This window comes from Pleurodeles waltl, chromosome 6 (genome assembly GCF_031143425.1).
Source record: "Pleurodeles waltl isolate 20211129_DDA chromosome 6, aPleWal1.hap1.20221129, whole genome shotgun sequence".
Taxonomy (NCBI): Eukaryota; Metazoa; Chordata; class Amphibia; order Caudata; family Salamandridae; genus Pleurodeles; species Pleurodeles waltl.
Window position 1 is genome coordinate 1061999378 of NC_090445.1, and position 25554 is coordinate 1062024931.

Genomic DNA, 25554 nt, shown 5'->3' on the forward strand with positions numbered 1-25554 from the left:
ATCATACCACCAAGAACACCACCTGTTCCTTCATGGAACCTCAACATTGTCTTAACAAGACTCATGGGTCCACCTTTCGAGCCCATGCATTCTTGTGAAATGCAATACTTAACGTGGAAAGTTGCATTTTTGATTGCCATCACATCTCTAAGAAGAGTGAGCGAGATTCAAGCATTTACCATACAAGAACCATTTATTCAGATACATAAAAATAAAGTAGTTCTAAGAACAAATCCTAAATTTTTACCAACGATTATCTCACTGTTCCACTTAAATCAAACAGTAGAATTACCAGTGTTCTTCCCACAACCAGATTCTGTAGCTGAAAGAGCACTACATACATTAGACATCAAAAGAGCACTAATGTACTACATTGACAGAACGAAACTAATTAGAAAAACAAAACAACTATTTATTGCCTTTCAAAAACCTCATACAGGAAATCCAATTTCAAAACAAGGCATTGCTAGGTGGATAGTTAAGTGTATTCAAACCTGCTATCTTAAAGCAAAGAGAGAGCTGCCTATTACACCAAAGGCACACTCAACCAGAAAGAAAGGGGCTACCATGGCCTTTCTAGGAAATATTCCAATGAACGAAATATGTAAGGCAGCAACATGGTCTACGCCTCATACATTTACCAAGCACTACTGTGTAGATGTGTTAACTACACAACAAGCCACAGTAGGTCAGGCTGTACTAAGAACATTATTTCAAACTACTTCAACTCCTACAGGCTGAACCACCGCTTTTGGGGAGATAACTGCTTACTAGTCGGTGCACAGCATGTGTATCTGCAGCTACACATGCCATCGAACGGAAAATGTCACTTACCCAGTGTACATCTGTTCGTGGCATGAGTTGCTGCAGATTCACATGCGCCCACCCGCCTCCCCGGGAGCCTGTAGCCGTTTAGAAGTAGAACTTCAACATTTGTACATTTGTAAATATATTACTTTAACCTTTATTATGTACATACGTATTCATTCCATTGCATGGGCACTATTACTAACATACACAACTCCTACCTCACCCTCTGCGGGGAAAACAATCTAAGATGGAGTCGACGCCCATGCGCAATGGAATGGAAGTGGGAGGAGTCCCTCGGTCTCGTGACTCGAAAAGACTTCTTCGAAGAAAAACAACTTGTAACACTCCGAGCCCAACACCAGACGGCGGACTGTGCACAGCATGTGAATCTGCAGCGACTCATGCCACGAACAGATGTACACTGGGTAAGTGACATTTTCCATATTTCCTAAAGAACTATGCATATCTAGAATATACACATAATCAGATTATAAATATTCATCAACACAGGAATATGCAGTCCCTTGCTGTTTGGATATGGTGGTTATGAAGGAAAGAGCCAACTCTTGAGTAGTCTTCTGAAGGAAAGATATTCATCTGTGGATCTTATATTTGGGGGTAATGAATTCCATAGTTTGGCTGCTTGGATGGAGAAGGATGTACCACCTGATGTCTTTTTCTTGGTTGGTGGTGTTCTAAGGCGGGGTGCCAATCTTGAGTGCTGTTTCTTTGTTGAATGTATTTGGTTATTTTGTTTCTGATAAAAAGAGGTCCTGTTCCATGTATAGCTTTGTGGGTGATACAAAGCAGCTTAAAGGTGTATCTTCTGGCAACAGGTAACCAGTGTAGTGGTTTCAAAGCAGGGGAGATGTGGGATTGTGGCTTTCCATGTAATAGTTTGGCAGCGGAGTTCTGAATACGTTGTCGTTTTTCATAATAGAGAAGATTAATGGTAGAGGCCATTGGCATAATCCAGTTTGGATAGTACAAGACAGATGGTAACTTGCACCTTGTGTGGAAATCTGAGGTGGGGGAAGATGCGTCACAGAGTCTTCAAGGTGATGAAGCTTGTTCGTGTTAATTTGCCCACTTGGCTATTCATTGTTAACTTGGAGTCTATAGTAATTCCAGGGTTTTTAACCTCTTTGGATAATTGAGGAGGTGGTCCGAGAGCGCCAGGCCAGGTGCACAGTGGGTCATAATTTTTCCAGTCACCACATGTGAGTATTTCCGTTTTGGAAGTGTTTACTTAGAAATGGCTCCAAGTCATCCCCGATCTGAGGCAACTGAAGATGTGTGTGTTTTCAATGTTTTTGGGGCATTCCAAATTAAGTAGTATTGTGTGTCATCTGCTTCGTTGTAGCATGTGAGTTGGAAATCATTGATCAGTTCTGGTAATTATATCATGTAGATGTTGAAAAACAAAGGTGAGATGATTGATCCTTGGGGGACCCCTGCTTTTGTGAGGTAGGGTTTGGACGAGAAGGGGGGGGGGAATAGGTATTATTAGTTCTGTTGTGAAAGTAGGATGCAATCAAGTCAAGAGCAGTCCTTTCTATGCCGGCTTCGTGGAGTCTTTGAATTAGGGTGTCAGTGTCAATCGTATCAAAGGCAGCCGAGAGGTCCAAGAGAAGTAGTGCAGCAACTCCATTGCGGTTGACTGTGTAGTTTAAATCATCCCAGATTGCTATGCGTGCCAATTCAGTTCCTCTTGCTGGGCGTAATCCAGTTTGGTAGTCTAAAAGTATGGAATTGTGTTCAATAAATTGTGACATCTGGGTAAATGCTACTCTTTCTATCAGTTTGCCCAGGAAAGGTCAATTTGAGATTGGTCTGTAGTTGTTGGGGTCCTGTGGCTCTAGGTTTGTTTTCTTTAATAACGGACACATGTATGTTTTTTTTCAGGTCTTAGGGAAAGGTTCCTGTAGTTAGAGTTATTGATAATCCTTCTTTCAGGTGTGGCAGCAGAAGTAGATAAAAATAATGTTCTTGAAGATGTGTGGTGGACAAGGGTCAGAAGGGCAGCCGGAAGGCCTGCTTGCTTTGACCAAATCCATAAATCCACCTTGATATTTGTTTGAAGGACTGTAGAGGCTGGGTTGGTTTACTCTTAGAGTGGATTTTAGGAATTTAGTTGGTTCTGATGGTTTTTTTCTGTTTTAAATAGGAGTCTAATGTGTCTGCCTTGGTTGCGTAAAGAGTTGCCTGTTTGTTTGTGAAGTCTTGAGTAGTGGGATGACTTCCTTCCATGCATTTAGGTTTTTGGAATTCATTGAGAATTTTATCAAATTCTTTGGTTGGAGATTGAGCATTTAGAATTCTGTTTGAGTAGTGCCTTTTTGTTTTAGCTTTTTTGATTGATGATTTGTGTATTCTATTAAGTTTGTGTAGCTGAAGTTTGTCTTGAGTGTTGTTTGTTTGAGCCAGGTCCATTGCAACCTTCTGATTTGTTGCTTTATCTTTTTAAGTTCTGTGTTTCTCCAAGGTGTTGGTTTTTCTTTTGTCCTGTTTAGTTTTTCTGAGTGGTATTAGGATATTGAAAGCTTCCTGTAGCCACTCATAAAGTTTTGGAACAGAATTATTTGTATTTAGATCTGTTTTGGCTGTTGGTGTTTCTTAGCCTTTCTCTATTAGAGTATTAGGACCATCCTGGACAATGCTGTCCAAAAGTACCAGTGGTCGGTTATGTGGTGATCTGTGCTATAGATACGGTGCAAGGATGGCTAATTTTACAAACGTGTTCCAACTAGAGGCAAATCACTCCTTGATTTAGGACATATTGCCTTATGTGAAAGATGCAGTTGATTGAGCAGAGACATTCTCTGGGTCATACCTCAAAGCTTGATGTATATTTTTAAATTTTTGTGTTTCAGTGTTAATTTTGCCCCTCTATCTTCTTAACTGATTAAGATAGGGGATTTGAATTCATGTGTTTAGCATAATCCCTTGGTTGGGGACCAATTTGAGTAACTAGTGCAGTGTTGGTCCACGATTCCTCATTCCACTGTTTCAAAAGGATAATTGTTTTTAAAAAAACACCCGGTTAATTCCCTCTTTGTTGAAGTTTTCCTCCTTCCTGGTGTGGCTTCATTGACAAAAGCCAGTAGATAAATGGGTCCAATGGCATTTCTTGTTTTAAAGGGCTTGGATCCGTAAACCCTCCAGATGAAGTTTATGGTGCAGTGTAGTTAATGTTAAATTCCGCTTGCAATGAAAGTAGTAATTTTATCTAACTAAAAATTAATTATCTTCTCATTTTTGTTGTGTTGTGACCGTTTGTATGGTTTGTTGTACTTTGCCCTTTGTGGGACTTTTGAATTATGGTTATTTTTCATTTGAACCTCAGATTGAATAGTCAGTTTACCACGTGCTTTGGATCCTGAAAAAGAATGCACAAAATGTGCACACCAGCACAATGTTTCTCTCCGAGATGCTGAACTTGAAAAAATGGCAAACTGAGTGCAGATGGACAAGGTTGCTCATAGCTGTGAAGATGTTAAGAATGGTTTATTTTTTTGACTAATGGTTCACTAGAACCAACTCTAGATGATTGAATGTTTCTAGCACGTATGGCGTTTTATAAACATAAAGTGATATTGGTCTACAGCATTGGATCTTTCATGGATTCGTATACTTGAGTGATTCCCTGACACTGAAGTGGGAGCCTCCGCTACATGTAATAGAAGTGTACAACATCAACAAGTCTTACAAATAAGATAAAAAACATTGTCCCGGCAGGCTATCCACCTCATTGTAAATTATGTGAGTTTCAGCCAGTTAAATGTAGCTGCTGATACCCTCTCACTAAACTACGTCACGGTCCTGATGTCTGCTGCATGTTGTATGTGCACAGAGCTCTACTCTGCTCTCAACTGTTGGCTAGAAATCCGTCGGTTTTCTTCCATCTTCCGAGATTCCCTAGATTCCTTCAACCCCTTATGCAAAGAATTGTTTTTTTTCTGTTATGTCTGAAACACCTAAAAAGTTCACTTGAAGCCCTGTGGGCCTTGTGGTAAAAAGTGTTGTTATTCAGATTGTCCGCATAGTAATGGGATGTTCAATGACGGGTGGCTGTAGATTTTTATGCTCTGCACACTTCTGCCATCTAGTGTTGGTTCTGGAGTGGTGCAAGTTGTTTTTCTTAAAATAAGTGTTCTGAGCCATGAGATCGAGTGACTCCTCTCGGTGACAGCGCGCATGGGCATCAACTTCTTTGTTATATTGTTTTCTCTCTGCCGTCGGGTTCGGATGTGTATCTTTACTCCGTCTTTCGACTCGCTCCAGTTCAAAATCTTTCCTCTATCTTACCTTCCTTTGACTGTATTGTTTCCGCTCGCGCTTTTCTATCTTTGAATTGTTGGGCTGGGCACCAGCACGCAACCTTTGGAGCGCCCTCGCCCAACACCGGGTTACCCTACCATGCAGTAATGATGGATGGATATGCCAACCTGATGGAACAGACTATTACGCTTCTGCCCCACACCGATCAACCTCTGGTGTGTAACCTCTGCCGCTCCCCTGATCATCAAGAGGTTACCTGTGATGCCTGCAGATCAATCCGATCGAAGAAGAAGCTTGGAGACCGAAGTGACACATCAATTGAAAATAGTGCACAAGACGCCAGACGACGCCCCAAACATCTTTGGGGAGGAACATGCACAGAAGGAGCCTGCATAGGAAGAGGAGGCTCTTTCCATCCAGAACTCTTCCAACTCTGAAATCCTGTCTGATATCGGATGCCACAAAGTCACCGCCGCGCATCCTGTGAGTACAGTCGTCCCACCTATTCATCCCTAGACTATTAAGAGGCCCCCATCTACAAGTCGCCGGTCCTCCAATGCCACCAGGCCATAGTCTGAACAGAAAAACTGCTTCCACTTCCCCTGCCTTCTGGCCCGGCTCCGAAAACATCAGCCAAAACCAAGCCATCATCTTTGGGTTTGACCTCCTTCACATGGGACCGATGGGTCGTTTGTGTTTCGAGCCGACCACTTACAGCCTCCACTTAGGTGCTGACAAAATCGCACAAACCGATACCTTTGATGCCGCAACACCCAACACACTCTACTTAGTCTTCTGATACACCTTTTCCTGAGGAGCCTATATTTGAGAACATGGACGCTCATCTGATAGACTTCTAATTGCAGAATCCTTAACTTTGAACTTCCCCAGGCGTCAGACTGGATCTGTAAAAATGTTCTTTGAGCATTACCCCTGCGCGATGTTAGGTCGCGTTGGTCGACTCCGCGGGTGTCGTTGGCGTCGTGGTCTTCGTGATGACATCACGGTCGTATATAAGCACTACCCTGGCGTGCTGACGTCAGTTCTTTTCTTTCTGCACCAGCCTCCACGCAGATCTGGAGAAGTTACCCCAGTAATTTTTTTACTAACTGCAACATTTTGTCAAATTCATTTTTGACAAGTCTTGATGAGTCGAAGGATGTCCCGTAAGACCGCATTCAAGCCGCGCGACTCTTGTCACTGCATGATGTCGGTGACGGATCCGCACCTTGTGTGCCTCTGGTGTTTGAAGCGTGACCACAACCCGAAGTCATGCTCAGAGTGTCAGGCCATGAACACAAAAGTTTGGAGGGAGTGGTACCTGAAGCTCATGGCGCCCTGACACTCGACTCTGCGTCGTTTCCGTTCGAGAGGAAGGTCGGGAGACCGGTCACAGATTCGCCACCATTGTTCGTCGTCCAAGTCATCTGGACATTCGAGTAAGAAGTCAAGAGAAGGCAAAATGTTGTTTGACTTCGCCCCGTCGCTTGCACGACAAGACGCAGGAAGAGCGTCAACGCTCTAGGCCTCCATCTTCAAAGCCTCAGTCTGGTTCCGCTCCGCGCCTCCCCATATTTCCGGGAGCCGTGGCTACCCCTGCCCAACTTAAGGAGTTCTATGAGGCCATGCGCCTCATATTTGGGTTGCCCGACCCATCCTCAGCGCCTTTGGGGCCAGGGGAGTCGATGAGGGTCCCCTTTGGGTTCAAAGTTGGCGACTTCGGTTCTGAATCCGGAGTGCACCTCAGGATCCACTTCCAGGTCCGTCCCGACGCTGGTCATGCCAACGCGACCATCCCTGGCCTCAGGTCAGACGTTGACGCTCCCGGTGCCGATTGGGTCCACAATCGACGTCGATCCTATACTCATTCCTGACGACACAGAGCTGGAATGGCGTTGCTCAACGACGATACCGTTTTCCATGGGCCCTGCTGTGCCCAGGGTTGATCCTTGAACCCTATTACTATGGGTATGGATATGAGGATCGTTGGACCCTTTAGAAGACCAGCTTGAACCTTAGCTGGACTGAGTACCGGATTTTGGCGATGCCAGTGGGTTGGACACCTCCCCTGACACTGGCATGTTCTCTCCCTGTACCGTGGCTACAGGGGAGGGATTATCTTATTCTATGTGGTGAGAAGGGCGGCTGAGGTTTTGAACCTCGAGCTTCCTTCTGTGGAGGTCAGGCCTAACCTTCTGACCGAAGTCCTTCAGCCTGGGGCCTCCAACTCTGAACCCCTTCTTCCCTTCAACAAAGCACTTATGGATGTCCTACTGGGGACCTGGTCCAAGCCCAGCACAGGGGCTCCTGGAAATATGACGATTGCCTGCCGCCATCGGCCTGTGCTGAATGACCGAAATTTACTCACCCCACAAACCAATGCCTGAGAGCCTGGTCATCCAGGTTTCTTCATCCTCTGGCGCATTCCCTACTACTCCCCCGGACAGGGAATCAAAAACTTAACCTAAGGAATAAGATGTTTTCTTCTGCCAGTCTAGCGCTGTGGTCTGTGAACCCCGCATGCCTTTTGGGCCGCTATTCCTATACTCTCTGGAATGCGGTCGCGCAAGTGTTGCCTCAAGTTCTGGAAGAGACCCGGAATGTTCTCTCCCAAGCCATGACCGATGGGAGAGACACAGCCAAGTTCATGATCCGCCATGGACTGGATAGAACTGACTAACTAGGCAGATCAGTTGCATCGACTGTGGCACTGAGACGCCACGCCTGGTTGAGGATTCTGGTTTTTCAGGGGATGTCCGGCAATCTTTCACCATGCCCTCTCATGGCACTCGTCTCTTCGGAGACAAGTAAGACTCAGCGCTCTAGCGTTCCAAGGATTCCCGGGCTACGGCTTGGTCCTGTGGCCTCGCAGCCTCTCCTTGCCCCCCTCAGTCTGCATCTCGCTCCTTTCGTGGCCAACTGTGTCTATTTCCACCAAGCCACCGACCAGAGCATGCTGCACAGCCCCGGGATCCACCGACCTCGTGGATCAGGGAGTCAGCTGGCCACCTAGTCCACTCCTGCCCCTTATTTTGTCTCAAAACCTTCTAGTCCGTTGGGAGATCCGGGACCAGTTGGCGGCAGAATTCGCCATCTGCCCCACTGGAAATCCATTACCATAGACAGGTGGGTTCTACAGATCGTCTGAAGGGGCTACTCCCGCCCCTTAGGGACTTCTCCGGCCGTGCCACAATCATTCGATCATCTGTCAGAGGATTATTTGGCACTTCTCCGTGAAGAAATCAAGGCTCTCCTTGCCAAGGGAGCCATAGAGACGGTCCCTGTGTCAGAAGTAGGTCATGGTTGCCATTCCCGCTACTTTCTGGTGCCCAAAAAGGACAAGGGTCTTTGCCCTATCCTAAACCTCAGGTCCCTCAATCTCTTCCTCAAGAAGAAGTTAAAGATGTTAACCCTGGCTCAGGTCCTTTCTCCCCTGGACTCTGGAGACTGGATGGTTGTGTTGGACTTGCAAAACACCTATTTCCATATTCCAGTCCTGCTGGCTCACAGACGTTACCTACGATTTGTAGGAAAATGACTCCCTGTTGCTGTTACCCCCCTGCGTTTTGCCTGATATTGATGCTGACTTGACTAAGAAGTCTGCTGGGACCCTGCTAACCAGGCCCCAGCACCAGTGTTCTTTCACTAAAAATGTACCATTGTTCCCACAATTGGCACACCTCTGGCACACAGATGGGTCCCTTGTAAAAGGTACCAGTGGTACCAAGGGCCCTGTGACCAAAGAAGGTTCCTAAGGGCAGCAGCATGTGTTGTGCCACCCTCACCTAACACATGCACACTGCCAGTGCTGATTGTATGTGTGGGTAAGGAGAAAAAGGCAAAGTCGACATGTCATCCCCCTCAGGGTGCCATGCCCACAACCCACTGCCTGTGGCCTAGGATTGGTCACTCCTCTAGCAGGCCTTACAGCCCTAAGGCAGGGTGCACTATACCACAGTTGAGGGCATAGTTGCATGAGCACTATGCCCCTACAGTGTCTAAGTCCATTCTTAGACATTGTAAGTGCAGGGTATATGGTCTGGGAGTTTGTCAAAGCGAACTCCACAGTTCATAATGACAACACTGAATACTGAGAAGTTTGGTATCAAACGTCTCAGAATAATAAACTCACACTGTAGGAAGTTGGCTCTGTATATACTTTCTCAAAGTAAGATATAGTGTGCACAGAGTCCAATGGTTCCCCTTAGAGGTAAGATAGTGGCAAAATTAGATAATTCTAATGCTCTATTTTGTGGTAGTGTGGTCGAGCAGTAGGCTTATCAGAGGGTAGTGTTGAGCATTTGTTATACACACAGGCAATAAATGAGGTACACACACTCAAAGACTTAACTCTAGGTCAATTGTTTTTATATAGAAAAATACCTTTTCTTAATTTATTTTTAGAACCACAAGTTCAAGATTTGAAGTAAATACTTGAAATGCAAGGTACTCCACGCAGGTAAGTTAGGAACTTTGAATTAGAGCAGTAACATACACAGTTTTGGTTAAAATGGAAATAAGCTATTTTAAAAGTGGACACAGTGAAAGAATCAACAGTTCCTTGGGGGAGGTAAGTAATGGTTAGTTTGTCCGGTAAGTAAAGCACTTAAAAGTTCAAGTTTCTGGGCATAGGCAGCCCATCGTTGGGGGTTCAAGGCAACCCTAAGGTTACCACACCAGCAGCACAGTGCCGATCAGGTGCAGAGGTCAAGGAGGAGCCCAAAACACATAGGCGCCTATGAAGAACAGAGGTGCTCCGGTTCCAGTCTGCCAGCAGGTAAGTACTCGTGTCCTCGGAGGGCAGATTAGGGGGGTTTTGTCGAGCACTGAGGGTGGGGGGGGGGGGGACGACCCTAGTTGGCACACAAAACACACCCTCAGCGGCACTGGGGCGGCCGGGTGCAGTGTGCAAAGCAGGAGTCAGGTTTTGTATAGGAATCAATGGAGGGACCCGGGGGTCACTCTAGTGGTGCAGGCAGGGCACGGGGGGGGCTTCTCAGGCCAGCCACCAACTGGGCTAAGCAGAGGGTCGTCTGATGGTCACTCCTGCACTGAGGTTCAGTTCCTTTTGGTCCTGGGGGCTGCGGGTGCAGTGCTTGGTCCAAGCGTCAGGTTCCTTGTTACAGGCAGTCGCGGACAGGGGGAGCCTCTGGACTCTCTCTGCATGCGTCGCTGTGGGGGTCCAGGGTGGTCGTCTCAGGTTACTCACGAGGTCAGTCTCCTGGGAGTCCTCCCTGTAGTGTTGGTTCTCTGGAGCTCGAGCCAGGGGCGTCGGGTGCAGAGGGTGAAATCTCACGCTTCCGGCAGGAAGAGTGAGTTCTTTGGAAGTTGTTGTTAGAAAGTTGCAAAAATGTTGCTGTAGGTCAACAGTGCCGCTGTTCTCTGGAGTTTCTTGGTCCTTCGGATTTCAGGGTAGTCCTCTGAGGCTTCAGAGGTCGCTGGTCCCTGTCAGATGTGTCGCTGTTGCAGTTTTCTTCGAGTCAGGAGACAGGCCGGTAGGGCTGGGGCCAAAGCATTTGTCGTCTCCGTCGTCTCTGCAGGGCTTTTAGGTCAGCAATCCTCCTTGTTTCAGGTTGCAGGAATCTGATTTCCTGGGTTCTGGTGTGCCTCTAAATATTAAATTTAGGGGTGTGTTTAGGTCTGGGGGCAGTAGCCAATGGCTACTGTCCTGGAGGGGGGGCTACACCCTCTTTTTGCCTCCTCCCTGAGGGGAGGGGGGCACATCCCTAATCCTATTGGGGGAATCCTCCAAGCTCAAGATGGAGGATTTCTAAAGGCAGGGGTCACCTCAGCTCAGGACACCTTAGGGGCTGTCCTGACTGGTGGGTGACTCCTCCTTGTTTTTCTCATTATCTCCTCCAGCCGTGCCACCAAAAGTAGGGGTGTTGCTGGAGGGGCGGGCATCTCCACTAGCTGGGATGCTCTGGGGTGCTGTAACAAAAGGCATGAGCATTTGAGGCTCACTGCCAGGTGTTAAAGTTCCTGCAGGGGGAGGTGAGAAGCGCCTCCACCCTGTACAGGCTTTGTTCCTGGCCACAGAGTGACAAAGGCACTCTCCCCATGTGGCCAGCAACTCGTCTAAGATGCACTCTGGGTGCATTTTACAATAAATTCCACACTGGCATCAATGTGCATTTATTGTGCTGAGATGTTTGGTATCATGCTTCCCAGATTTCAGTGTAGCCATTATGGAACTGTGGAGCTCGTATTTGACAAACTCCCAGACCGTGTACTTTTTATGGCTACCCTGCACTTACAATGTTTAAGGTTTTGCTTAGACACTGTAAGGGCATAGTGCTCATGCACATATGCCCTCACCTGTGGTATAATACACCCTGCCTTAGGGCTATAAGGCCTGCTAGAGGAGTGACTTACCTATGCCACAGGCAGTGTGAGGTTGGCATGGCACTCTGATGGGAGTGCCATGTCGACTTAGTCATTTTCTCCCCACCCGCACACACACTGTGAGGCAGTGTACATATGCTGAGTGATGGGTCCCCAGGGTGGCATAAGACATGCTGCAGCCCTTAGAAACCTTCCCTGGCATCAGGGCCCTTGGTACAAGAGCTACCATTTACAAGGGACTTACCTGAGTACCAGGGCTGTGCCAATTCTGGAAGCAAAGGTATAGTTTAGGGAAAGAACACTGGTGCTGGGGCCTGTTTAGCAGGGTCCCAGCACACTTTCAATCATAACTGGCATCAACAAAAGGCAAACGTCAGTGTGTAACCATGCCAAGGAGGCATTTCCTTACACACACTGATGCCATTGTTGGATTTATAAAATAAAATGCACACAGAAGGCATCTTACAGATTCCCCCTATATTTTACCCAATCCTTCAGTGCAGGACTGACTGGTCTGTGCCAGCCTGCCACTGAGGTGAGAGCCTTTGTGCTCCCTGAGGCCAGAAACAAAGCTTGCACTGGCTGGAGGTGCTTTTACAGCCCCCTCCGCCCCCCCGTTGCAGGAACTCTAACACCTAGCAGAGATCCTCAAAGGCTCAGGCTTCATGTTACAATGCCCCAGGGCACTTTAGCTAGTAGAGATGCCTGCTCCCTGGACACAGTCCCCACTTTTAGCGGCAAGCTGGGGAGCTAATGAGAAAAACAAGGAGGTGTAGCCACCTTCAGGAACAGTAGCCATTGGCTACTGCCCTCCAGCCTTAAACACACACCTAAATTCAGTATTTAGGGGCGACCCTGACCCCAGGAAGCAGATTGCTGATGACCTGAAACAAGGACTACTGACCTGAAAGCACCACAGAGACGACAGAGACAACAGTTGACTTAGCACCAGCCCTACCGGCCTGTCTCCGGAACCTGCAGTAGAGACGCATCCAGCAGGACCAGTGACCTCTCCCGACTCTGAGAACTGCTTGCAACCCAGTGGGCCAAGAAACTTCAGAGGATAGAGGCTCTGTTCAAACAACAAAGAAACAACCAACTTTAAAGGGACTCCAGCCTCACTCCGGAAGCGTGAGTTCTCAACACTCTGCACCCGAAGCCCCCAGCTCGCGTGCAGAAGAACCAACACTTCAGAGAGAACCCCCCAGGCGACTCCAACGATGTGGAAACCCCAAGACCACCTCCCTGCAAACCGACAGCAATGCCTGCAGAGAGAATCCAGAGGCTCCCCCGACTGCCCGGTAACAAAGAACCGGACGTCTGGAAGAAGTACTGCACCCACAGCCCCCAAGGCCGAGAGGAACCACCTACCAGTGCAGGAGTGACCAGCAGACAGCCCTCATCCTAGCCCAGTCGTGGCTGGCCCGAGAAGCCCCCGTGCCCTGCCTGCATTGCCAGAGTGACCCCTGGGTCTCTCCATTGCTTTCAATAGCAAACCAGACGCCTACTTTGCACACTGCACCCGGCCGCCCTTGTGCCGCTCAGTGTGTTTTGTGTGCTTGTGTGTGCTATTCACCCCCCACCCCCCTTGTGCTCTACAAAACCCCCCTGGTCTGCTCCCTGAGGATGCAGGTACCATCCTGCTAGCAGGCTGGAACCAGAGCACCCCTGTTCTCCATAGGCACCTATGTGTTTTGGGCCCTCCTTTGACCACTGCACCTGACCGGCCCTGTGTTGCTGGTGTTGTGGCTTTGGGGTTGCCTTGAACCCCCAACGGTGTGCTGCCTGTGCCCAGGAGACTGACTGTGTAAGTGCTTTACTTACCCGAAAAACTAACCAATACTTACCTCCCCCAGGAACTGTTGATTTTTGCAGTGTCCACTTTTAAAATAGCTAATTGCCATTTTAATCAAAACTGTGTGTACTACTGTTTTAAATCAAAGTTTTATTCTTACCTATGTGAAGTACCTTTCATTTTATGTACTTACCTCAAATTTGAATCTTGTGGTTCTAAAAATAAATTAAGAAAATATATTTTTCTATACAAAAACTATTGGCCTAGAGTTAAATCTTTGAGTGTGTGTTCCTCATTTATTGCCTGTGTGTGCACAACAAATGCTTAACACTACCCTCTGATATACCTACTGTTCGATCACACTACCACAAAATAGAGCATTAGAATTATCTAATTTTGCCACTATAAACCTCTAAGGGGAACACTTGGACTCTGTGCACACTATCTCACTTTGAGATAGTATATAGAGAGCCACCTTCCTACAATGCCCTTCCACAAGGAGCACCTTTTGGGCTTTAAGTGGACACTACCCTTGAAAAGCTTAAAAAGGATACCAACACAACAAAGGTAATGGCTGCCCTCCAATCTCTAACACAGAGGAACACTTCATCACCCAGGTTTTAGAGGTTCCTCCAAACCAACATCCTCTGAGGCATTTACATCACACTCAGACAGCCTCAAGCCTCCTACTCTAGAGCAGGTGTCTTCAAACTGGGGGCGGGGCCCCCTAGGGGGTCCTCAAGTGATCCCAGGGGGGGCTCCAGGCTTTGGCCAAAATAAAGATTATGCAGATAATAGTGCTTTGTTTTAACAAGAAAATATGTATTACATTAGTAAAAAGGCAACAGAACTTAACTGCAGTGTTTTAAATAAGTCCAGACGTATTTAAACATTGGCAACTCAATAGAATAGTTATGAAAAATTCTGAGGGGGGGCGATTTATTTTTTCTCACTGGGGGGCATGGCATTAAAAAGTTTGAATACAACTGCTCCAGAGGTTTCTACAGGGATTCCTTTAGAGATAACAAAATAAAGGAAGAGGTAAGAGCACTGCCTCCTGAGGCTCTTCCTCCACTGCAAAGTAGTGACATTCTCCATCTTCCGCTGCTCATCCCACACCTGTCAGGAGAAGGCTGCAAAGTTTTCTTTCACACTGGGTCAATGTCACCACAGACCAATGGGTCCCTCTACATTATCTAACATGGTTATTGTGTGAAGTTCATCACCACTCCACCCAATATTCCCCTACACCCCCACATACTGTCCAGAACACATCACTCTTCTCAAACAGGTGGTCCAATCCCTTCTTCTCAGAGGGGCCGTGGCAACACCAAGGGCAGTTCTCTCAGGCCTATTCTTGACCTAAGATACCGAAACCAATATATCCCGTCTGACCACTTTCTCATGGTAGCTCTTCAAGATGTTATTCAACTTCTATAGCTAGGCAACTCTGACAGCTCTAGATCTAAAGGATGGCAACTTTGATATTGCCATCCACCCTACACACTGAAAATACTTATGATTTGATTTGTGGTTGCAGGCAAACATTACCAGTTTTAAGGTTCTGCCTTTTGGGATCACTACTGCTTCCAGAGTCTCCATAAAGTGTTTAGTAGCGGTGGCCGCACACCTCGGAGGGCAGAACATCCATGTCTTTCCTTATCTGGCCAACTGGCTCATCGAATCCAGTACCTCACAACTGTGCCAATATCATACAGAGTTGTCAGTGGATCTCCTTCACACACTGTGTTTTATTCTGAACTTTTCCAAGTCCCACCTTCAACCTCTTCAGGTACAGCAGTGTTTTCAGTCTCTTCTCCTTTAATGTCAGGAGAATCATATGTGACTAGTCAGGACAATAATGAGACTGTTAAGGATGATGGTGTCTTGCACTGCAATCTTTCCCCTGCCAGACTACACATGCGTCCCCTACAGCAGTGTCTGTCTTGTCAGTGGTCTCAGTCACAGGGTCACCTGGAAGATCTAGTGTTAGACCACCATACTTACTGTTCTCTGCAATGGTGGAACACAACCAACCTCTTGGAAGGGCAGCCTTTTCTGTACCCTGTTCGTCAAGTCATTCTGACCACAGATGCATCACTGACAGATTGGGGCACTCACCTCCAAGCCCTCATAGTACAGAACCTCTGGGATGTCAGTCACCAAAAACTACACATCAGTTACCTCAAGCTTCAGGCATTGTTTCTAGCCTTGATAGCATTTCTTCATCACCTATCTCACAAGGTTGTCTTAATACATGGCTTTCATGTTGTCCGTGCGGACTATCTAAAGAAACCAGGGATACACAGTTATCTCATTTGTCACAACTCTCTCACACAATATGGAAGTGGGCTCTCCACCACCTCATCCGCCTGGTGGCAGAGTATCTCCCAGGAAAAGAGCAACGCTTTGCGGACTTGCTCAGCAGGATGCAGCAACAATTCCAAAACTGGGAACTCCACCCAGAAGTCCTTCAGCCATACTTTGAAAAGTGGGGAACTTCTCAGATAGACAACAGCAGAAAACACAAAAACCCCAAGCTTTGATTCCAGGTATCCACACCCTCTATCCAAGGGCAATGCTCTAGGGATGAACTGATCAAGGATATTTGCTTATGCTTTTTCACCTTTCCCTCTCATCCCATTTCTGGTTCAGAGGTTCAGACAAAAGTCTCTCACCATGATGCTTGTAGCTCCTACTTGGGTGTACCAACAGTGGTTCCCCACACTTCAAGAACTATCTGTAGTCTCCTAGAAAAAGCTCCCAAACAGAGGCTGGACCTTCTCACTCAAAACCAAGGACCAATCCGACATCCAGACCCTATGTCACTCAGCCTTGTGATATGACTTCTGAGGGCATTGAGTTCAGTTATTTAGGGTTGCCTGTAGAAAGTATGGACATTCTCAGAGAGGCCCGGAGACCCACAACTAGAGCATGTCAAGCTGCAAAATGGAATGTTTTGTTTGCTACTGTCATCCCAAACATTTCGACCCCTATGGAAGCTGATCATTTGTCGTCCTCTCCATTTACATAAAGCAAATCTAGCTTGCACTTTAATTTGCCTGTATCTCGCAGCTATAGCTGCATATCTACAGAACAGACAACACAGTTCTTTGTTCAGCATCCCAGTCATTAAAGCTTTCATGGGAGGCCTTGAAATTGTCATTCCACCCAGGCTGCCACCTGCAGCATCCTGAAACATCAATGTTGTGCTTGACAGGCTCCTGGGCCATCCCTTTGAGCCACTTCATTCATGTCCTCTACATTACCTTTCTTGGAAGTTATCCGAAGTTCCTTCCTTAAATGGTTTCACTATTTCATAGAAACCAATCCATTGAGCTACTAGTCTTCTTTCTGCATCCTGACCCTGTTGCAGAGAGCTGTCCACCCTTCAGATGTTAAAAGAGCACTTGTTTTACATTAGCATAACTAAGGAGTTTAAGCAAACTAAACAGCTCTTTATAGACTTTACACTACTTCAAAGGAATCCAATATCCGAAATCAGCATAGCTGGATGGATAGTTAAATGTATACAGACTTGTTATGCTAAAACATGAGAGACTATTACCTGTTACTTCAAGAGCACGTTCTACTACGAAAAAAGATGCTACTGTGGCTTTTCTTGGAAATATCCACATAGCTGACTTTTGTAAGGCAACTACACGGTCTACACCACACACATTCTCAAAACAATACTGTGTGGATGTACTAGCATGTCAGCAAGCCAATATAGGTGAAGCTGCGCTGCAAACACTTTTCCAGTCAACCGCAGCTCCCATGGGGCTACCCACCACTATTTAGAGACTGCTTTACAGTCTATGGAGAGCATGCCATAGAACGGAAAATGTTACTTACACAGTAAGCATCTGTTTGTGGCATGTAGTAACTTAGATTCACATGCGCCCTCCCTGGATGCCTGTGATCATTGCAGTTAAATTTTGTTTGTATATATTTGCACATATGTAGTTACATTTGCATGGGCATCTTCCTCTATACTTCTTACACTCCTTTCTCACCCACCTGTGGGAAAACTATGTAACAAAGGAGTTGATGCCCATGTGCACTATCACCAAGATTAGGAGTCACTAGATCCTGTGGCTCGTAACACTTCTTTAAAAAAAACTTCCACCACTCCGGACGCAACACTAGATGGCAGGAATATGCAGAGCATGAGAGTTTACAGCACTACGTGCCATGAACAGATGCTTATTGGGTAAGTAACATTTTCCCTACCAAGGAACCCTAGCCTAAAGACAGGGAGTATTCAAGTATGTGAATCAACAAAAAAAAAGGAGCAATGCTGGGAATCTGCAGCTATAAAGGCATAATTTTCCTACTTACCTGCAAAGGGAGTTTCACAGCATCACCATCTCGTAGAGATCAATGTACATGGGAGTGGTTTTGTTTGTTTGTTTGATATTGAGTTTGACATGAAACCTGTTCACAATCCAAATAGGCAGCATGCTTGAGGGGGTGTATGACTGCAGGGCTGATATCTATGAGCAAGGATCAGTTTAGCAAAAAACAAATGTTGTGGAGCAATTGTTTAATGGCTGAACACTTTCCATGTTTATCTTAGTGATGGTTTCTCAGCTTGGCCTGGAGAAATATTCACATAGCATGTGAATCTATAACATATCAATGTTAGAAAACTACCTTTACAGGGTAAGTAAATTGTTCTTTTATGTCTAGCCTGTAGATGCTAGGGCGTGCCAGTCACATCAAGTGAAACTATAACATCGTCAAACAGCAAAATTATTGTTACAAGAAAATAACTGGTTTCATTCATTTTTAAAATAAAATTGTCAAGAGTTGTAATCTCAATTCAGATGTCTTTCTGCACTTAGGCCTCACATGCTGAAGAATGCCATTCAGAGAGCTGTTGAAAAAGGACAGTTGGAACAGATCACAGGCAAAGGTGCATCTGGAACTTTCCAGGTGAGCTCTAAAAGTCTCCAGAAATGTGAAAAATATGATTCCACATCACTATATTGTAGCATTTGCAGAGCGCTTCATGTTCCTTTGAGAGACCCCGAAGTGCACAACAGAAAAGGAAAAGGTTTGTTAAGAAGCTGTTCAGTATATTGTACATTGTTGAAAGAGTGAGAGGTTTATAGTGAAGTAAATGTGTTGAATGTTATCGGTCATAGATGATGTTGGGAGGTGTGCTACATTTGACTTACAGGTGGCGCACAGACCCACTTATTGCTGGAATTTACGGAATAGATTTAGAGATACAGGATTGCAGTTGATATTGTATTTTCCATCTTGTAATCTTAGCTTGAAGATTCTGTTATTTAAACGACTGGTCTTTAAGCCTTTCTGGATTTCTAAGTAGTGGTCAGATATTATTATTCTTGCAGGGAGAAATTAATAGAGTTCTGATGTTAGTAAAGAGATAAAAACTCATACCAATGAAAGATTTCCTTGGCCAAGGCAAGATCAATAGCAGTTGAATTACGGATCAAAGGTCCCTCTTTTGATGGTAGATGCTCTGCTTTGATTGACGAAAGATGTGTCCTAAGCCATGGATAGTCCAGTGAGTTCTGCAGATTGATATAAAAAATGCTTGTCCTGCGATTGAAAGCCAATGCAAAGTATTGAAAGGCTTGTGTAATGTGGCTGCTTGGTAGCAGTTATAAGAATTGCCTGCCCTCGGCATCTTAAAATATTTGTAGCATAATATATATTCAAAGGCTTTCATGGAGACAATATTTACATAGTCCAGGAAGTGAAGCGCTATTGTTATCCTGGATTCATCCTGTGATGAAAGCTCAGATGTGGAAGGCATGTAATATTATCCAGCATTGGAATGTTTGTGGATTCGCAAGCTTGAATTATTTCTTGTCAACAAAGTGGGAGTCCTACCGCAACCTTACATTAGCAGTATGCACTACAGCTACCCTGAATGGATTCAAACCTGTGTCACTTTCTCGGACATAGTCAATGACCGTATAGATGATTAAGAAACAATGAACATCCATGAGCATCCCATTGACCACTACCCAGCAGCAACAGCTGTCCCAATAGCCCCCCCTACAAATGACCGTTCTCTCAATAGCGGATCCTGAAACAAGAAGAGCGCCACTTACCATAATATCAAATAGAGGGTTTCCATCTGCAAAACTGATAAAGCACACTTCCCCAAGCAAAGCAGCAACTCAGAAACCTGCTAAATTACAAGAGACTAAGCTGGATGAAGAGTCCGATTCAGACAAGTCAGATTGACAGTGAAAAAAAATCATCCCATTAAATACTGATAATGCATGAAGGGGTATTTACTACTGGCAACAATGTCTGCGCACAATGGACTCCTCCCAGATGTTTACATTTTTCTGTGAGCAGTCATAAGGATGCATGGACCGCAGCGGAAGGCTAGATATTGATCTTACCCTGTTTTGATTCAAAGTCTAACATTTTAATGAAAATCTTGTAACCCTCTTCTTTAGTGGGAAATACCTTAGTACTATGTAATGAGGCTCTTTTAGGTCCTCTAATGCCCTTGTGAATGAAGCTGAGAGAAACCCATTTCAAGCCCAGTGTTCCACAGGCAGATACCACAGATCATATATCTTCCTCAGGTGATGCAATGCTGTTTATCCTCGCACCCTTCCATGGAAAGTCTGGTAGTACAAGTTTCTTTCTCAAAGTAAGTCCTTAACGCTTTTTTTAAAATTTATTAAAGCACCTCTCGGTAGAGTCAAGTTTTTTCGACTCTGTGGCTCATTACATTTTTGCTCTCAGTAGCCTTTGCGCTTCAAATGCCCTCTGCGTTCTAGGCCAATTTGTTCATGGCATGTGGGAGCTGACAAAACTTAGTTATCAGTTTGCCAGATTGTACATCTTCCCCCAGATTCCTCACCTTACCTTATGAATACACATTCGTGGCTTCAGACTAGTTCAATCCCACCAGTGACTTTCCAGTGCTATCATATAGCAGCACACGTGGGATGGGTGACTCACCAGTGTCGCCGAGTAGCAGGCACACAACTGCAGTCTGAGACTTTGCCTTCGGAAGTAACATCACTGGAGTATACTAAGCACTATTGTGTGTGCTAGCGTCAGTTGCTACTTTTGTGTGTCTCCAACATGATCTGAAGTTGTGTCTCTGTAACTTGGACAAAATTCTCAGGAAATGGGTAAAAAGTCTCTGCAAAGGGAATCAAGGTTTAAGCTTTGCAGATGTGCTTCAAGACCCTTTTGGACCTTCATGACGACTCTGGTGTCCTGATTTAGACTTAACTCTGTGGCCTGTAACTCTTGCACCTACTTGCACTTGAAGGCTGTCTGTGAGCTAGAAGGTAAGGTTATTTTTGGCCATGGCTTGCAGAGATACTCCTAGGTAAAAAAAAAGCTTCTCCTAAAGGGAAATTGACTTTGAGCGTAAAATCTTCTCCCAAACAACTCTGGCAGACCGGCTCTGAGTGAATGGTCCACTGTTTCCCCTGTTTCTACTTTCTAGGGGGACACAGAAGGTGTGCTCTGTATCTCCATTGCTTCTTACAATTGAAATGAACCCCCTAGTCTGTTACATACAAGAGAGGTATCTACACAGTTGTTTACAGTTTAAACCAGGCCCTCTTCTAATCTCCCTATATGCTGATGTCATATTTTTATTCTTAGGCCGACCCACAGATAATTTTAAATTGATCCTCAGCAAAATAACTCGTATTTGTACCTTCTTGGGTTTGCATGTTAATTGAGCCAAATCAGAACTATTTCTGCTTACAGAAGCAACCGCCCAGGCATACTGTGAGTTCCCACTGACCTGGTATGCTGACTCACTTCACTATCCGGACATTCATTTAAATCAGGATAAGGAACAAGTCATATGCCTCAATTATGGTCCAGCAGTCGATAAGCTGAGTGCGCGTGTAGATTGGTGGATTAAACTACTGCTGTCAAAGGCTAGTCGCATCACCATTACAAAATTGGTGGTACAGCCCTGATTCTTATACCTTTTCCAGAATACCCCTATTCCACTTACCAATTAGTTTTTTGCTTCCTTGAGAGGTGTGCTGCTGAGGCTCATGGGGGCGGGCAAACAACCCAGAATTGTCTGGGACACCTTGACTGTGGGGCATTTGGAGTTCTACATTTTCAGTTATATTGCCAGGCAGCGCTGTCAGTACGCTCAACATTGGTACCACCCTGATGCCCGCCTCCACTATGCCAAACCCCATCGAGACCTAGAGGCCCACATGTCGCTGTGGGCCTTGCTGCCGACGGGCCTCTTCCTTGACTGGAATGATAAAGCCCTTATCCAGCACTAGTTGAGCCTGGAGGAAACTCACTAGGATGCTGGGCGGCGGGATGCTTTATTCCCCTGCAGTCCCACTGGCAGAAAACTTTTGGCTTCCCATAACACGCAAGCTGGTTTAAAGCACATTGACAGCCCACACTGTACATACATTCTTGGATCTCTTCCCGCAAGGACATGTGTTTAGTCGTACAGAAGACGATCGATTCCGAGACACCACATACATGGACCATTTTGTAGTAAGACCACTTCAGAGTGCACTGCGCACCCAGATCCCTACTTATCCATTGGCCCTGACAAATTCACTATACTGACTTAAGTGATTGCAGACAGTGATGGGAGCAGGCTAATTTCTAATATATATAATACTTGCATATACCTCTGGCTGTTGCGAGACTCCAAGCTTATGAATACATGGGAAACAGAGCTGAGACATCTATTAACCAATAAGGTTTGGTATGCACAGATGCGACTGATATCCCTCGACCACCGCCATAAGCTCCTCCATTCAATAAAAAAAAGCAAACGAGTCTCTACAAGAAAAGGCAGTCCCTGACGGTGAGGATTGTCATGAAATTGAAGGGAATGATGGCATCATGCAGCCCGCTTACACCACATGCGAGAGCACACATGCAGCCCATACAGGAATGGCTCTGCAACTGATGGTCACAAACCATGGGGAGCTGGGAGGATCTGGTGGTTGTCACAGCAAGGGTTCAAAAGGAAATAGACTGGTGGACTCTGAACAATGTGAGGCTAGAACGACTTTTGAGATTACTAGCTCCCACGGTGACCAGAACAATGGACACATCCCAAAAGGGCTGGCGAGCATAAATGGACTACCTGAAGGTCAAAGGGCCCAGGATGCTCTGCGGATGCCATAAAGCACATAAACTACCTGGAACTAAGGACATTATTTATGTTGCTAAAAACATTCCAGGAGCACGTGAGGGGACAGACAGTGCTGATCCTAATGTTCAAATTCAAGGACTGACTGTGTTCCACTTCAACAAGCAGGTACTAAATAGCGTGTTCAGATGCTGTGACACACCAAGCATAACCTATTTGCAGGTCCATAAAACGCTAATTGCCAAGACTTTGCATCCAGTTTCCCACCATCATTCTGAGAGGAGCCCTGTTGAGAGACTGGTCAGGGAGATCTGCATATGCCTTTCCACCAATTCCCTTGATCCCAAGATTTCTGGACAAGCCAGACATCCAAGGATTGCCTCGCAGAGGGCCAGGCAGGTATAGTATTCAGACCTAGAGATTTCCAGAGGGCAAATCATACCATTCAAAGGATCACAAGACCTGTAATTGTGCAACACAGAGAAGTGTGACACCCACAACTAGCCACACTCAACCTAGCAGTGTGGCTCCTGAACACCTAAGAGTTTGGACACCTACAGCAGCCCACCAGGACAATTGAAATCCTGCAGAAAGCTAGAAAAACAAGCACTAGGAAGCGCTGCACTCCAAATGGATTAAATACCACTGGTGCAGGGACCATAACAAGCTAGCAAGAAGGACATGGCACAGTACAGTGGTAACATACTTCATTCACCTAATGGACAGCGGCCTGCCCTACACATCACTAAAAGGTCCACCAGGCCACCTTAGTCGCATACATCAGACAAACAGTCTCTCAACACAACTGGGAGTGAAAAAAAAAATCCTGGAAGGATCAAAGACTGGCACCACCAAGGGCAGCATCAACCCCAGTGTAGAACGTGAACACAGTACTGACAGAACCATTTGAGCCAACATGCAAGGCGGAATTAAAGTTTTTAACCCCAAAGGCAGCATTTGTAATAGCAATCACGTCAGTCCGTGAGCTACAGGTACTCATGATCCAGGAACCATACCATCAAACCCACAAGGACAAGGTCCTCCTACAAACAAACATCCCCCATTCCTACCACAATTGGTATTGCAATTCCAGGTCAACCAAAGCTTTCAACTGGCAACCGTTTTTTTAGGATTCAAAGTCAAATTCCAAAACTGCGCTACAAACCTTGGAAGTGTGAAGAGCGCTCAATTACTAACTACAAGAGACAAAAGCAATTCAGAAAGGGAACAAACTCTTTGTCTCCTTTGCAAGGGCAAGCAAATGTACACTGGTAACTAAGGGAACGATCGCATGATGGATAGTGGAAACTATCCAAACATGCTACATAAAGGCAGTAAGCATTTTAGCCACACGCCCAAGGTGCTGCACTCACCCAGGAAGAAGGGCGCAACCCTAGCGTTTCTAGCAAATGTATCTATTGGCGACATATACATGGCCTCAATGTGGTCATCCCCACACACCTCCAGGTAACACTACTGTGTGGACAGCCAGATAAACAAGACTCATCCACATTTCATCCTATCCTTCCCAAGGAACCAAGCACCTCTACATAAGTAGATGCACAGTATGTGAATCCAGAAAAGGATTCATGCTGCAAAACGAAGTGGTTATTTACCAGTAGAACTAGTTTTGTAGTCTGAAGCCTTTCTGGAGTCACATGCGAAATACCGTCTTCCCTAGAAATTAGGTTAAAGAAACAACAACTAGGTGAGCAGCACTTCAAAACAAGAAAAGTTGTTCCACTTCAAGACAAAAGTTGGAACCGCACCACAAGCCCACCATTACAAAGAAAGAAAGAAAATAAGAGTGACAATGAAGCAAACAGGTGATAAGTAACGGGTGGGCTAAAGGCCCCTTTTTAGAAGTAAAAAATAAAACATATAGTCTCAAGAGTACTGTTTTAGGTGAGATTTAAAAAGTAAAGAGAAGAAAGACAATACAGGATTCCGGACTCAACCAGTTGATGGTGGCATAGATGCTCATCGTGTGAATCTAGAAAACTCTGGAGGCTGCAAAACTGCTCCTACTGGTAAATAACCATTTTGTTTCCAGTACGCCACTGTTCTCTGAAAAGTGATGTCTGAGCTGCATAAAACACAACATATTTTTTTTTTTAATAAAGTTTTTTTATAAAGTTTCATGTGGCAGCGTTCACTAAGGGTGTGTTTGTTTATGACTTGTCCTCGTTCTGGTAGCTGTAGGATGCTGGCTCTGTATATACTAGAGGACCCCCAGCTTTGCTCCTACCAGTTTGCAGGCTTTCCCAGGCAGCCCACACTGCTGTCACCTCTGATGGATTTCTGCCCTCCTGCTGCTTGACCAGCTCAAGCAGGGGAAGGCAGAACAAAGGATTTCCAGTGGGAGAGGAAAGCAACACCCTCTCCCTTGGAAATAGGTGTGGGGTAGCCTCCCCAAGCCACCGGTTTCCTTTGAAGGGCACATTTGGTGTCCTTCTTGCATAAAAGGGTTTGCACCAGTCCAGGGACCCCTGGTCCCTGCTCTGGCACGAAACTGGACAAAGGAAAGGGGAGTGACTACTCCCCTGTCAATCACCATCCCATGGAGGGGACTGGGTGCCCAGAGCTCCTCCAGGTGGCCACTTGATTCTGCCATCTTGAAACCTTAGTGTGCAGACGCCCCTGGGAGCATCTGAGTGGCTAGGTCAGGCAGTTGACATCACTGATAGTTGGTCACCTTGCTAGGTGACCAATCCCCTTTTATGGCTATTTAGGGACTCCTTTCTGGGTGGGTCCCCAGATTCGACGTGCAGGACTCTCCACTGGAACCGCAACTGGACTCTTCAGGAACTGACAAGACAGCAACTCCGGGGACAACTTCGCTTTGCAACATTGTTTCACCGGCTTCTTCCAGCAACTGCAACATTTCCCTGACAGTGTATTCTCTGGAGACAGCAAGACTTCAGCCTGCTCCGAGAAGCAGGAAGGAATCTCCATTGGAGTGGATTCACTCCCCTGCCTCTGCAGGCACCTACAGCAACAACGTCTGGCTTGGTGGATATGCTGTCCTCTGGAACTGGGTGGATCCTGCATTACAGGTGGTGGTCTGGAGTGGTCCCCCTGGTCCTTTCTGCAGCTGTCCAACTCAGGAGACGGTGAGTCCTTGTCTCCTTGCAGGCCAGTACCCCTGTGCACCACGACTCCTGCAGCTACCAAGGCTTGTTGTCTCCTGCTCAGAGGGATCTTCAGGCTCCAA

The 25554-nt window shown here is 46.0% G+C and overlaps 1 protein-coding gene across 2 annotated transcripts in view; it reads left to right on the forward strand.

Moving 5' to 3' along the window:
- HP1BP3 (heterochromatin protein 1 binding protein 3) overlaps positions 1 to 25554 on the forward strand; it is a 707156-nt gene that overhangs the window by 459927 nt on the left and 221675 nt on the right. For both annotated transcript variants that reach the window (XM_069240026.1, XM_069240025.1), the window contains exon 8: positions 18079 to 18169. In XM_069240026.1, the coding sequence (XP_069096127.1) occupies positions 18079 to 18169 (91 nt within the window). The remainder of the gene's footprint in view (positions 1 to 18078; positions 18170 to 25554) is intronic.